General features: G+C 43.1%; 1 protein-coding gene across 4 annotated transcripts in view; it reads right to left on the bottom strand.

Moving 5' to 3' along the window:
- Positions 1 to 1,277: 1,277 nt before the first annotated feature.
- The window catches only part of DNAJC19 (DnaJ heat shock protein family (Hsp40) member C19), a 164,279-nt gene continuing 150,070 nt past the window's right edge, over positions 1,278 to 15,486 (bottom strand). For all 4 annotated transcript variants that reach the window (XM_069647701.1, XM_069647700.1, XM_069647699.1 and 1 more), the window contains one exon: positions 1,278 to 1,725. In XM_069647701.1, coding sequence (XP_069503802.1) covers positions 1,655 to 1,725 — 71 coding nt within the window. In that variant the 3' untranslated portion in view covers positions 1,278 to 1,654. The remainder of the gene's footprint in view (positions 1,726 to 15,486) is intronic.

The following is a 15,486-nucleotide window of genomic DNA, read 5'->3' as shown; positions in this document are numbered from 1 at the left end:
CAGGAACATGGAAAGTGAATCCACAAGTACAACAAAAAGCATGGGTGTCTCACAGTGGAGGAGATCTAGCATAGAAATGAAAATCTAACAAGGTTAACCTAGGCACATGGTGTGACAAACCACATACACTTACAGCATGTACCCCCTCCTTCTGCCACCCCCCCCACCAAAAACAAATATATTTAAAAACAAACTACCTGTAAAATGTGGCTGCTTACCCTTTGCATCTATTGGGGGGTTTCCCTTTATCACACTGATCTATATAACAGTATATATTACCACAACTGTGTAATTATTCAGTCTACTGGGCTGGCAATATTTCCCTGTCCCTCCCCCTCGCACAAGGTCCCCCACGGCTCGGTGTCCTTGGTCATCTCTTTTCACTCTACACTTTTCCTCTTGCTGCCATATCTTCTTTTGGTATTTACCACCACTTCTATGCAGACAACCCCAAACTCTCTATCCTTCTCATCTCAGATTCACGTCAACATTTCATCCTGCCTACTGCCCATTCATTCCTGGATGGCCGACACTACTTGGTACTAATTTACTCCAAAAACTGAGGTGCCATTCTTTCCCGCCTCTTCCATCAACCCCCTCCCCCAAGTTTCTATTTCCATCTCATCTACCCATCTCTTCTGTCATTCGTAATATTGGTGTTCACTTGGACCCCTTTTTTACACATCACATCTCTCTCTCATTCATGTAGAGGACACCTTTTTGATATCCGCAAAGACACCTTTTCCTTCCTTCCATGATAAAACACCTAATTTCCCCCCTCATCTTCACTAGACTTCTATTGCTTCTCCTTCTTTGGTCGTCCTGTCTCCCACTTATGCCCACTCAAATCTATCCATAATTCCTCAATCCGTCTTTTATTTTCTTTGTTGTCTCGGGGCCATCACCCCTCCCTTTCCTCTCTGTGCCGGATTTTCTTTCACTCTCAGCTCAAATTTAATTTCCTGTGCTCTCCTCACTTGTGTCTTTCTATTCGCCTACTCGCTCAAAATTGCTCTTTTTACCGTCCCTCGTTCCCACTCTATGCTCTGTTCTGCTTTCGTTCCTTTACTCTACTAGCCCCCCTTCAATGGAATGCGCTCCCATTGGCCCTTTGCTCTCTCCTCTCCTACCTTCTGTTCCAAACACACCTTAAAGAAACTTTATAGCCACCTAAAGGCTTTATTGGTTTTCACCCATGCTAGCATTTGATATAATGTTTAATGTTGGACAGCGATTTGCTGTAAAGGTACTGTATACATACAAAATACAACCATGTGTTTTGATTAGCTCTGTAAAAAATATATATTTATTATTCATAAGTACAATTAATTAATAACAAATCTCTAAGTGTTGGGATTCTTCCATTGTAGCAAAACTCTGAATTCATCCAACAGGACTTTCCAAGCCAGATCAGAAAAAAAGGAGTTCAAGTAAAAGAAAGATTACTATCTGAGTGTAAAGCCAGTTTGAGTCAGGCATATTCTTAAAACATGTTCTCCAATAGAACATAACATACCACTTGATGTTACTTAGTTTGTTTCAAATTATGCTGCTTCAAATTATGAAAGTTCTTGTCCTTTTTTTACCATAAAAATTACAAAGTTCATGCATGCTAGCACATTTTGAAATTAAAACTTGATTTTTCTTGGATTCTCTACTTCTTTGCCTGGCCATCCAGAAGATCCTTAGCCTCATTTATCTTGGCAGCCAAGTAAGGGGATCCACCTAAAACAGAATAAGCAACTGTTAGAAAACTAATCTCGGTATATATTTATTTCAAACATTAACAGGTTTCATTACGCCGCTGCTATTAACTCATTAAAGAAACCAGTGCAAATAAAATACATTCTATATTCCTCGTTTAGACTTTTTTTGGGTACCATTACTTTTGAATGCAGATATATGGTTTGTGCGGGTGCAAAGCAACCACGGATCGAATGCTCATTTCATAGAGACCTGAGAACTACTGCAAAATGACAGATTTCTATCCCATCAGAACCATTCATGTTCCCATACAAAACCAGGACACGGAACACATGACCTGATTAATGGATTCACTTTTACGTCATCAAATGAACAATTATTTTTTTTTTTTAAGTGGGTGATGAGATAATAGGCCGCAAAGCAGTGTTTGAAAACAGTCCATTCTCAAGAGGACACTAATGAAGGGTCTTCAGAGCTCCAAAACCCCACTAATAAAAATGAACTTCAAGGGCCCAGCTGCAGAATGTCATTTTAAACTGCTCAACAGCCTCAGGCTTTCCAGAGTAAGCTACTTGAGAAGGTCAATATTTAACAGCTTCAGACCAAGTCCATTAAAGGTTTGTCATGTTTTTAGGCCAGGGATTAAAACGTACGTGTTGTAATGTGCTGGTGCTGTGGAATCTTGAGTTGGTGGAATCTTGGTGTGGAGTGTTGTCTTTTGAGTATTTAGATTCTAAGGGGACAGTTAGAGAGAGTGAGCTGAGCTGTGTGGATGGGCCAGTGTCTCTTCCCTGTGTACTCAAGAACTTACTTGTACATCTGGGCAAAACAAGGTTCCCGTTTGGTGTATGGTGGAAGGACCCCCACCTTGGTCACTTCAGTACCCCAACCACCTGGGCTAAACCTGTTGGTTCAGCCGATAGCAGAAATCGCCACACAACCCAAGAACGAAAATACAAGGTGCCTATTTGTTAGGGAGAATTTTCATTACAGTGCCAATTCCCCTTTAACCTTACAGACCACCAGCTATTTTGCTGGATTCAGGGGTTTCTAGTTTTTACTCCAGAGGGGGACCTTTTTTGCACTCCCTCATGCGTTTTCCCAACTATGAGTATGGTAAACTCCATAGGCATCTGCTTTTGCATAGTGAGATAAAGCACCTTTGTGCAGAGCCACTGAGAAGTCCCATGGAGTTCTTTTAATGTTTAATTACATTTTCTTGGGTGAACTATTGTTCACAATAGTAAGATGACTCCTGTCTTACTTACCTTTACTTTATGGGTGCAGCACACACCACCCTATGTGGAGTGCTGGGGGGGTGGGGGTTACCTAGTAATTCCTTTAACCCATTCCGCATGTAACATTTTTTATACTAACTCAATGGAATAGCTGGTGGCAGTGGTTTCTTTTTTACTACCTAGTTACATGTCTCGGCAGGCCGATACCTCAAATGCAGTGCTGCACACAAGGATGACCATTTTCCCGAAATGGCCCTGTCTTTTTACGCCATTTCTCCTTAGTTTCTTATAGGCTTTTACTCTGTTTGCATCAGATTTGAGCCCTTTGTGTAGTCGGCCTTTGGCAGGCTTCAGCCATGAAGCCCACCCTGGCTCCAGTGCACCTGGAAAGGCAGGAAGTGAGGGAGGTTCTCGAAAACTTCCCTGTCCTTTGTCTCTAGGTGTGCCTGAGTTAAACCAGTTCCTATTGGCCAGCTGGCTGGACTGTAAGGCCAGCCACCCTGCTGGGCGATTGACAGCCTAGGGCTGTTAATGAATGGGAACTTGCATCAAAAGCAAGTGTTTTGGGGACTAAGAGCAGTCGACCACTGGAGAACAGAATCCGAAGCAGAGAATGAGAGAAGATGCCAGCAGCGCCCTCCTGGATCCCGAAGTGCCCGGTGAAGCCCTGAAGCTGTGCTGACCCAGTTTTCAAAGGACAGGGAAGACCCACAAAGGACATCTTCCTCCCTTAGGCTGGTGGGACCAACTATCCTTGAGACAATATATTTTGGCACAACCCCCGACTTGCTGCGACTTTCCAAGGCTGCAGAAGCCCAATATCCGGGGTACCTCGACCACTTGTTTGTGCATTGACTTCCGAATCCAGCCAGATCTTCGTAGGCATCCAAAGGACCCTGCAGAAGCAAGAAATACGCGTCCAGAGTCCCCTCACCAGAGTTCAGATCCGAGGGATCAAGGAAATCCTAACCAGAGGTTTTTGTTCTTAATTGGCGCTGAAGAAAAGTTGCCAAAACCATGATGAGCCACTGAATCGATGGAAATCCATTGCTGCTGAGTCCCTCTCACTCAGGTGCTGCCGCAGGAGACTGCCAGACGTCCTCCCTTTCATCACCACACCCAAGGACCTGGAGCAAGACTACTGCATTGCATCGTGAAAGCAACCAGCTGGAACACTTGCTTCATTTTCAAGGTACTGTGGGAATTGGGGCATTTTATCCAGTTGCCATTTGGGGTGCTTTCTACCTTTGGGAGTGCGATTTAACTCAACACCAAGTTGACCTCAATTTACCTGCATTGGCCTTACAGCTTGTGCTTTCCAAAGGTGACTCCGCTCGAGTTGCTGTGATTTCTCCTTTGAACACTAAGAACATTTTTCTAATAAGAGCATCAGAACTTTGTCAATGTCCATTGATGTTGGCTGTCTTGGCTCCCTAAAGACCTCCTGCTGATCCTAATGGCTTTGGCTGTGCTTGTTCCCTTACAGGCCTTAAATGTTGAACACTTTAATGCTGGGATAATGGACTGACTGCATCCTTTTGGGAGAATCTAACGTTTCTTATAACCTATCAGTTTGTTCTAAATCTAACCCTAGCCTTTCCTTCCCGAGAAACTCAATATTGCAAAGGTGATACTATATAAATGCTATACTGACCTCAACTGAAGCCACCTCTGGGTGCTGAAACATGTGTAACATACAAATGACTTACTCCCCCTTCTTTATTGTTCACTTTTTTAATTAAATGCTACCTTGGGATTAATGTTATAGCCAAGTAGTGCTTTTCAAAGAATGCTAAATAACCGTGTATAAATAATTAATTATAACTAAGTGTGCATTTGATTGGAAACTTGTATTTACTAGTTTCATTGCATAGCTCTACACCTCAGATTACCCCTCTTAAAATAAGCCTGGCTGCTCAGTCACATTACCAACTTGTGTAGTACATGCCTATATTGAAAGGTGGGTCTATTACCAAGGAGATGAGTCTTATGCAGTCCCACACCAGTTGGACTGCACCAATTCTTACCCAACACTATTTGCTGGATAGTGGCTAAAAAGTAACAGCATTTGCGCTACTGCTATGTAGATTGTTGCAAATCTAAGTTTGGTTTCTAATATGCTCCTGGCAAGGCTGCTAGCCAAGTCAAGATCGCGGTTCATGCCCATCCTCAAGGTACAAATGCGCTTTAGAAGCATAATGTGTCCATTTGTAGACGGCAGTTAAAGCGTGCACTTTCGGTCGAAATTAACCAACAACATACATTTTTGTGTATATACGTGAATGTGTGTGGATGTTGTGAAGCTACACATTTTAATAGGCATCCACAGACTTGGAACACTTTACAAGGTGTATTTGACCTAATGCCATGCCAGTCCGTGAAATTATATTTTCTTTTAATCTTCATTAGCAGTCAACAACTCCAGCATATGAGAAGCACACAGCAATATGATCCAATAGCTAACATTCACATATCCTGTGTGAAACTGTACATTTTTTATATAAACCGATGCACGTTTCACGCTAACTTCTTAATAAAGGCATGACACATTTTTGGAAGCCATTGATCAGTTTAATCTGTGTAAGGTGAATTTGTTTTCATCAATTATCAAGGGTTGACCACAGAAAATGGTCCTTTAAAAACGGGCACTTCTTGCTAACAGTTAGGTTAGATTTTCATTTTTATGCCAAATCTCCCTCACCTGTGAGACCACCACCACTTTTTGCTGGACCTGTGGATTATTTTTCTATGCTCGAGTGAGTGGGAATCTTTTTCGCCACTCACCCTCTTACTCTTTTTTATGGGTGTCCTTTTTATGACTATCCATACTTTATTTTTGGAATTCTACTTTCCTATAACTTTTTTGGCATCTGCATTTTCCTATTGCAGTATGCAGCACTTCCTGTGCAGTGTTGCTGGGGTGCCCCTTAGGCTCCTTTTTATTTTCTCTTGAGTTCCTTGTGTGAACTATTCCCAAGGGTAGAAGGATACTTTGTCCTTTCTGCAATCCCCATAGTGAGATCAGCACACCCCACATGATATGGAGTGCTGAGGAGATGCATAGTATCCCCTTTGTCACAGCTCCTGTAACATTTCTGTTACAGTGACAAGCTTACTATTACGGCTGGTGGCAGTGGACATGCTCTACCGACTTGCGCGATTTCTACTCGCAGTGTCAAATCAGCCGCGGTAATGCACAGAAGGGTCATCGTTTCATCCAGAATGGCGGCTTCTTTATTTTTTCGCCATTTTTAATGTGCTTGGCTCTTCTGCCATCCTGGGAGAGTGATGTCCTGGTTTGACTTTTGACTTTGGTGGGAACCCGTTGTGTAGCCCAAGGCTCCAGAGTGTCTGTGACCCTTTGTCTTCTGGCATGCCTGCCTGGAATCAGTCCTAACTGGGAGGCTGTCTGTCTTAAAAGGACAGCCTCCCCACGAAGTTTGAAAGTAACATGTGTGCTGATTGGCTGGGCTCCTTGATAATGGCCTTGATCTGAAAGCTGAAAACAAGTCAACCACAGGAGCTGAATCCGATGAGAAAGAAGAGAAGACAGCTGTAGCCGATTTCAGCGACCAGAGATACTGGCTGTGTAACCGCTGCCTGTGCTGACTCCTTCCATGCGACCTGCGAGTCCCAAAGACAACTCCTCCAACCCTTAGACTGGCGGCACCAATTAGCTTTAAGAAGACCGGCATTTTGAGCCATGCCACGATGAGCTGTGCCCTTCCTGGGCGGCAAACCGCTATTCGCCTGGTATCTCCAGGCTGAGTGTGCCTTAGTATGTACGAATCTCACTGAAACTTCGGTGGACTCCTGTTGGACCTCCAGAAGCAAGATTCCACTCCTTGAAGTCTGGACCGAGATAGCGAGGCAAATAGATCAGACTATCGTTCCACATCTGATGCATTGAAAAGGGTGCCAAATCCACAGAGCCGTGAGAAGCACTGAAGAATCCTTAGTTGGGAGCCATTTGTCGATTTAGGCAGCAAGTTCCCATCCAGTGTCCTTTCTTTCGTCACCATGAACAAGAATCTAGAGTCCTATGCTGCTGCATCGTGCTGAGGTTGTGTGTGACGGAGGGTAATACTTAAAGTCTTCTGTCCTTCAGGTTATTTCACCAAAATTCCAGGGCTAGCAGAAGTGACATCAAACAACCCTTGACCCCACTGAAGACACCAGAGGAAGTGATGTAATTTGACCATCTCCACCCAAGTGACATCACAGGAAGTAATGGCAAATGACCTTCAGATTTTTTTTTTAGATGCATCTAGCACCCGTGTTTCCAGGTGCTCTTTTTTCAGCCAGATATAAGACACAGAGGCACAGAGGGAGGCATGATTTGTACACGATTACACATTTGGGGAATGCCATTTTCCCGATTCGACGTGGGGACTATATGTAAAACATACATAATGCAGTATTTCTAACAGGGTAACCGAAATCTGTAATGCAAGCTACATCTAGTGTATGAAACATCTATAGATCAATGGACACAGAAGTATGGGTTATCTGTGGCATTGCTGTGTTAAACAAGCCAATAAAAGCACTGACCTGGGAGGCGTGCACTGCTGTTTAACCAGGAGAAAAATGCTGAGAAAGGCCTTAAAGGAATGGTTCGGTCAAATTTTTTTTATTGTCCCTACGGGTCGGCCATGTGTTTTTAAGCCTAAGTCGCATGATTTTAGAAAAAATTTCCTATGGACCTTACCCAAGTTTGTCCATTAAACGCACGCGAAAACAGGCACCAGGGCGCTGCCATTTTGTGATAATCCTATCACTTGCCCCATCGGCCTGGCTGACCTGCTTTTGCTGCACTAAATCATATCCCCCGCCCCCGAGCCTGTCATCAGCAGACGCATACCGCCCATTTCACAAGGACAAAGCACGTCTCGTGTCAACAATCAATGCTCTTGAGCTAATGACGTGTCGCCATGGAAACGGCAGGAAGCCTCTTTACTCAAGTATAAACAGACCGTTTCACAACACACAGCAGCAGATTTTCGAATCCATTCCTCTCTCTGTGTTACTTTTAGTATTCTGTGACTCGTTTCTGTGCTCTGGTCAGCTACCTTTGCCGCTTATAGCCCGTGTGAACACCTGTACCATCTAAGCCAACATAATATATTCTCAATAAAGCATGCACTAAATAACACTTGTTCAAAGTCTTTTAGTAGGTTATGTCTCTATAAAAGTCACACATATCTATACTATCAATTAACACACTCGTTGAAGTGTGGGTCTGTGCTCACAAGACTCTCCGGTATGTGTCATTTGTTATTGATAGGCAACGATATACTGTGGTAGGGGTCTAATGTTAGTTGGGGATCTGCTAGGTGGGCATCATGGCGTGGTCAGTGGTCTGGCACATGAAGAGAATACCTTGCAGGGACACAGGGTCAGAATGGCAGTAAGTTTCCACTGGCGAGGGTGCATGGGCAAGGACACGTTTGTGGAGATGAACAAGCTATGTGCTTAGTTCAGGCTGGTTCACATGCAGGACAGTGATCTCTGAGGAAGATTGATGTGTTACATTTATTAGCTGTTGAAAATACCTCAGGAGTTTTCCAGTCAGAGTGGGAACGAGGGTGGGGGCCATGTGCTCTGTACTATCGCAGTGAGGCCTGGTCACCAAGATGGAGTCGAAAGGGGGTACAAAAATGGATGCCCGTGGTCCCATCTACGCGAATGTCAACCAAAATTATCACATAAGGGCAAGGGGTGAACCCACTACTGGAGGCACTTGGTCCGAGTTTCTACTGAGAAGTAAAGGATGAAAGGGGCCTGATGGCCCCTCGCTCCCACACACTTGCTTGCACGCCCACCGGCCCATCCATCCACCCCTCCTCCCATATCAAAGGCATTTCGCACCCGTGCATGAGCGCTGCCATGGTGTGCTGTCAGGGGCGATAACGGCCAAGGTGCCAAACACCATGTACACTTCAAAAGGTATCCCACGCCAAAGGGGCAATCGCTCACATGGCCTCCTCAGACCCCGTGTCTGCAGGCAGGCCCCCCCTGCAAACCACATAATACCATGACACACACACCCGTTTTTAATACTTTATAAACCACTTGATATTTCTCATGAGAACATCTTTGTGCTTTGCAAGTCAACTCCTGAACGTTCTACCTGAGAAGCACTGAGATCTATGCTAATCTGCTCGTCGTCGTGCCATCTGTGACCGCTTCGAGCAAACTCGTCAGTGTGCTACCTGTGGCCATCTACCTGTTCTCCTGCAACATACTGCTCGGCCTGCTGAATCCAACTGTTTGTTGGTCAAGGTAAGGCCATGCATCCTAGTCATATTTCGGTCATTTTTACATTTCTATCCATTTGCGATTAGAGTACCCAATAGTGCTATGTTAATTTGGCTCATTGCTATTGACTTGAGTTTCAATTGTTATGCTATCGATAGATCTATTTATTTTCATCTGTGTCAATTGTCATCGAACTGCATCCTTCGGGGGTCCAGTCTATAATGTAAGCACGTTTCCTTCTCGTGCAAGACAGAACATCCAAGGGACGAGTCACATGTTCAGAGTTTAGTCACATCATTTACAAATTTCTGCAAATTATGCAAACACTAAGCCGCACATGATGAACTGGTATAGTTCCGGCGAGTAAAACAAACTTTGCACTGAACATTGTATGGTTCATTTACTTTTGTATCACATTTTTATTCATCAAGATTGTTTAATAATCTTGATATTTACTTTTCAGAATTTTCAACAATGCCCAACTGTTCGATTAGCGGTTGCCCTTCAAAGACCCACTAAATCTGAAGGCACTACAATGCATGTATTCCCGAAAACTGTTGATCGAATAAGAGAATGGGTCAGGCATTGCGGATATCCACTGCATGAGCTTGAAAGTAGAGTCCAACAAGATTTTGAGGACAAGAGAGGTGATCGATACCGCATCTGCAGCTGGCACTTTCCCTCGAACATGTACGCCACATCTTGGGTAACAAAGAAGAATAAACGGCGAACGACACGAAAATTGCTCGCAAACGCTATTCCTACTCTATTCGTCCACATTCCGCCACTGGTGAGTCAAGTGTCACTTTTTAGCTTTAGGCCTTGCGGTAGTGTGTAGGTAGCCGAACTGATTCATTGATATTTTAGGTGTTTTTTCCAATTTGTAATACTTTCGACATTGATATGAGTGTATAGCTTTTTGAATAATGACATTTATCAATATATTATTTTTAGATTTCATAACCCACAAACGAAATGTATATATGGGCACAGGGAACTGTGCTATATTGCGCATTTTCAAAAGCATTACTCAAGTATTCTGTCTCCTTACATAGCAATTTTAAATATTGGCATTTCATTATCAAACAATAATTTACCTTTACAACTGCTGGCCTATCCCTTGAATCTGAAGCAAGAACATTCTACTTCCGTGACGTGCTCGCAGTTATCAACCACTTCTAGCGCGTATCAGGTAATCTTACTTGGCTATTCCGCTACAGACTTGTTTTATGCATGTCAAGTAATAGTTTTTATGTATCGTGTGCTTATTTTACCAATTCTTTGGTTAATGCTTTCCAATTGATATACACCTTAGCTGTCCTCCCCCGGTGTTTGTTTTCAGTGTAATTAGTGTTATCCATACTAATGCAAGTACTGTCTTTCAGGGAGATGCTGAAGCGTCCACCATATTGACAACAGCCCTAGATGTTCTTCAGCAGCACGAGGTATGGATACTGACAGCTCCATCGACCGTGATCATCAGGACTGGAACACTTGTCATTTGTTCTACACCATGTTTCATTCGTGGTTAGCCATTGATATGTACCTGTGCGGTCGACCCCAAGTGTGTGTTATGTTTTCAATATTGAAATCCTTACTAATGCAAATACTATGTTTCAGGCAGTTGTTGAAGCGTCAACCCCCGCACTTGATGCAGAGCCTGACATTCAAGTAATTCCAGGGGAAGTGGAAGCGGGACCATGCGGATACGAATCAGCGCAACAGCTTTCGGAAGTGCGCACCACATTGACAACATCCCTAGATATTCTTTAGCAGCACGAGGTATGGATACTGATAGCTCCATCGAGCGTGATCATATAACGTGATTCCATTTGCTATACTTTCTTCCCTATTAACGCAAGTACTGTGATTCAGGGAGACGATGGAGCTTCCACTACAATCACAACATCCCATTTAGATGATGCAGATGTAAAGAAATCGGAGAAATAAGTCGATTAAATCTGATCATATTTAAATATTCCTTGATTCTTTTAGACAAAGCATCATTTGTGGTTATCTCTTTATATGTACCTGTGCCATCGACCCCAAGTGTGTGTATGTTTACAATATTGAAAACCATACTAACTCAAGTACTGTGTTTCAGGGAGTTGCTGATGCATCCTCTCCAATACAATCATTCATGGCAGTCCATGCAGAGCCAGAGGTATGGATACTGACAGTTCCATCGAACTAGGTCATCAGACCTCGAATACTTGTCGTTTGATTGTTCCACACAATGTTTAAATCGTGTTTGGCTATTGAGATGTACCTGTGTGTTCGTCCTCACGTGTGTTTTATGCTAACAATATTGTGATACATAGTAATGAAAGTACTGTGTTTCAGGAAGTCGATGGAGCCTCAATCCGTGCTGTCTATGCGGATACAGAAAATATAGTCGTTGCAGCGCAACAGGAAGGGAAGAGATGCGGAAACGAATCGGAGCTACAGCGTGCAGATGTTGAAGGTCGAGTCAAAAAAGTTGCAAAGAAAAGAAACAAAAATAAGGTTAGTTACAATCAGTTCATAACTTTAGAATTTTTTTTGTGCTGGGGACTATTTTATGTTTTTTTCCAGTCAATTGTACTATACTTTATCTTGTGTTTAAACTGAACATCCCTTTTCCAATCGGTCCTCTAGTTACACGTGGGTGTACGAACTATACATACACAGACAGTGAAGCGAATGAGAAATGTTGCTTGCCAGACCATTTACACTATGGAGGAACTATTAATTCAGACGCTGCGTGTTGAGACTAGAGATGCTCATGTCGAATGGCCAGAACATGAAATGAATGTGTCCGGAGAATCCAGTAAAGTTGTAATGGACCATTGCTACAGCGCGACTGCAACACCACAAGAAGATGATACTGAATGTATTGAAGATAGCTCTGAAGTAGTCGCAGATCAATTCACACAATCTACACCCGCCAAAAAAATGCCACCCAAAAAGCTGTTGCCAATGTGGTGTTCTCCCATCAATGTTGAATTAACAAATGTTGAAATGACAGAATGAACCAGCAGCAGCATTCACCGACGCATCAGAACCGGATATCGGCGAGATTTCTTTCAATGCTGCTGATATGTCCTCAACGATGCAGTCTGAAACAAGTGTGATGCCGGATGACAGTCTGAAAGAGGGCAAATACATAGTATTCAACAGTTGTTTGATGGATATTATAAGTATGCTGAAATGTGGACATTCCGTCAGAGGGAAAGTATGTCGGAAGCCATTGATTCATGTTACTCGTCAAAAACAAGGCAGTAACGTCACAATACATGCCGACTATAAATTAAATCATACGTTCTCATGGTCTGCACAACCGATGCTGGGGAAACTGCCAGCAGGCAATCTACTGTGTGCAGTTGCATCACTTTTTAGTGGCTCCAGTTTTAGAAAGTTAAAGTCTTTCTTTCAGTTTGTGGGACTCCATTTCATTTCGAAAACGCAGTACTACAGATACCAACATGATTATCTATTTCCGGCCATTAGTGATGCTTGGAAAAATGAACAATTGTCTCTAGCAAGTACATTCGAAGGCAAACTATTCAGGCTAGCCGGCAATGGACAGTGCGACAGCCCTGGATTTTCTGCCAAGTACAGCACCTACCACTTTCAGGACATGGATAGTAAGAAAATTGTGAGTTTGGTGGTCGTGCAGGTGTCCCAATGTAAATCCTCAGTGGCCATGGAGAAACTAGGATTTATAAAAATCAGTGAAATATCTACAATCGAGGGGAATGCACATCGACCTCAGACACGTTTCAATTGCCAAGACAATGAGAGAGCAGTTCCCACATATTAAACATCAATTTGATGTATGGCATCTTGCTAAATCAATCAATAAGAAAATCTCGGCTGCAGGGGGAAAACAAAAGGTTTGGAAAGTTTCACAGTGCTCCCAGTCTACCAGCAACCATCTTTGGTGGAGCTCTAAAACTTGTGAAGGGTCAGTGGAAATCCTACTTGAAAAATGGCGGTCACTGATGCACCACTGTACCAACGTTCACCGCTGGACAGAAAACCTACATTTCCACCATTGTGAACATGGCCCTTTGTCTCCAGAGGAGGCACGGAAGAAGAAGTGGTTGGTTCCATCTTCACCCACACACAAAGCCATTGAGAAGATTGTTTTCGATAAAACTCTCAAGAGATTTGTGGGGGCTGACAATTCTGTCACACAGGAGGTTTGGAAGTGTTCCACAATATGTGCTTAAAGTACAGGCCAAAGCGCTTGCATTTCAGCATGCAGGGCATGAAATATAGGACTCTACTTGCGGTCTTGGCCCATAACGAGAATGTGTGCCATGAACAATCTAGAACTACAGGTAATGTAGGGATGCTTCGCTACACTACGGCCTTTGCAAAAGAAGTAAGCAATGGGTGATCAAACCAGTCTGAGGAAATGGAGTTCGACTTTGTTAAAGGCCTTATTGTTGCTGTACTCGAGAAGCACAGATATGGAATTTTGAGCGTTTGTGCAGAGCACTGATGCATTGCCACCAAACATTGCCACTGTGCCATGTCCACCCAAAGAAGAACTCGTTGAGAAGTACAAATCCCGGTTTAAATCATAATCTGATTGTCTTTTTGTAAAAAAATGTTATTGTACAGTGTACATACAAAGTATACAAACCCTAACCCCTACCTTCTCCATCCTGGGTGGCGAACAACCTGGGTGGCAAACAACCTGGGTGTCATCTTTGACTTCTCTCTCTATTCACCTCATATCGCTGACCTTGTCAATATGTGTATTTACATATTTTTGTTGATGTAACTAAGTTTCGCAATCTCATGTAAATGCTGCGCACTGTTAACCGAGGGGAGGCTTGCGTATTGCAAATAATAAAACAAACAAATACTTTCAACTCAACTCCTCGGGTACTTTATACTTTCCCTGACCTTCCCCCAAAAAGTCAATATCCCCATAGTTATGGTTCTCTAGGGCTGCAAAGCTCGCGGACAACGAGGACAAAATTGGGGGCCTAAAGAACACGCCAAGCGAGCCATTGCAGATGGGGGAGAAGCCAGTTTGCATTTGCACATTGAGGCCCAGTACATAGATGGATTTGAAAATTCAAGTTCTCACAGATGGCTTTACTACGGGATGTTGCAAAGTAAGAATGTATGCTCATTTCGAGTGAAGATCAGCGACTTTGATTTTCAGCTCGCGGCCTGAAGAGGCCCACAACTCGCACTGGCATTATAAGGTTCTATTGTTTGACCTTGATAGACAGGGACCATGCCGAAAGGACTTCATTTGAAGGAGGTGGGCAATAACGTAAGACGATAAGGCAGAAAATTCGGACCGAGTTTCATGTTAGTTCAGTCTACGAAAAATCGTTGTCACGAGCACAGTGGGATTTACGGACTGCATTACGCAGACACACAATGGAAATTGCAAATATAATCTAAGTAACTCTTTAGACGCTATTATACCGGAATGAAGAATTAATGCATGGATGAATGAATGAATGAATGAACGAACGAAGAGCAAGTAAAACGTTTGTGGGATCGGCTTTGTACCGGGCACATGGGCATGCAGGTCCACATTCCACACGCATGTAGACAGTCGTTTCTCATTGTGCGTTAACCTTTGATTTATTTCGTTAGTTTTCGTATTGATTTTAGAGCCGAACATTCTCCATTGCACTATCCTTGCAAGCAAATAGTTTCTGATGGGCCGTAATAAATAAAATGAATAATAGTAATAAAGATCGGCTGGCGAGACTATTTATAATTTTTATGTTTTCAAAACAGCTATATCCTACCCTACTGCTACTGCCACCAGTTTCAGACCCCAGCAGATAGTTTTTTCAACCGCCAGCTGCAGCTTCTCGTAAACAACTGCACCACTTTGACGATCTTATGGGACGATTGCCAAGGGCCCATATGCCCTTAGGCGGTACTAGCGGCTAGAAGCAACATATCAACCTTTACGCTGGCCTAGTGCCTAGTTGATGGAACAGCCTTGCAGTTCACCGTGCAACCAAAGTGCTTCTTTTAACGAAAACCAACACCCTGTGTACCATAAAGGAACAGCGCGTGACTCACGATAAACTTAACTTTTACGGATCGAGAGAAAAAGAAAAAAAAGAAAAAAATTAAAAAAAATCAAATTCTGATTTAATATGCAAATTGATGAATATTCTATAAACATTTAATGTCAAATAAATGTACTTTACCAAATGTACCCTGTTGCTGTTTGATTTTAAAGTACAGTTTCACATTCCGAATTGTGGTGCGCTGTGTTGGTTTCCGGGTTCTCTGTGAAGTCGCCTAGAAGACG

The sequence above is a fragment of the Ambystoma mexicanum genome, chromosome 2q (genome assembly GCF_040938575.1).
Source record: "Ambystoma mexicanum isolate Mex_15411 chromosome 2q, UKY_AmexF1_1, whole genome shotgun sequence".
NCBI lineage: Eukaryota > Metazoa > Chordata > Amphibia > Caudata > Ambystomatidae > Ambystoma > Ambystoma mexicanum.
This window is presented reverse-complemented; position numbering and strand designations above follow the sequence as displayed.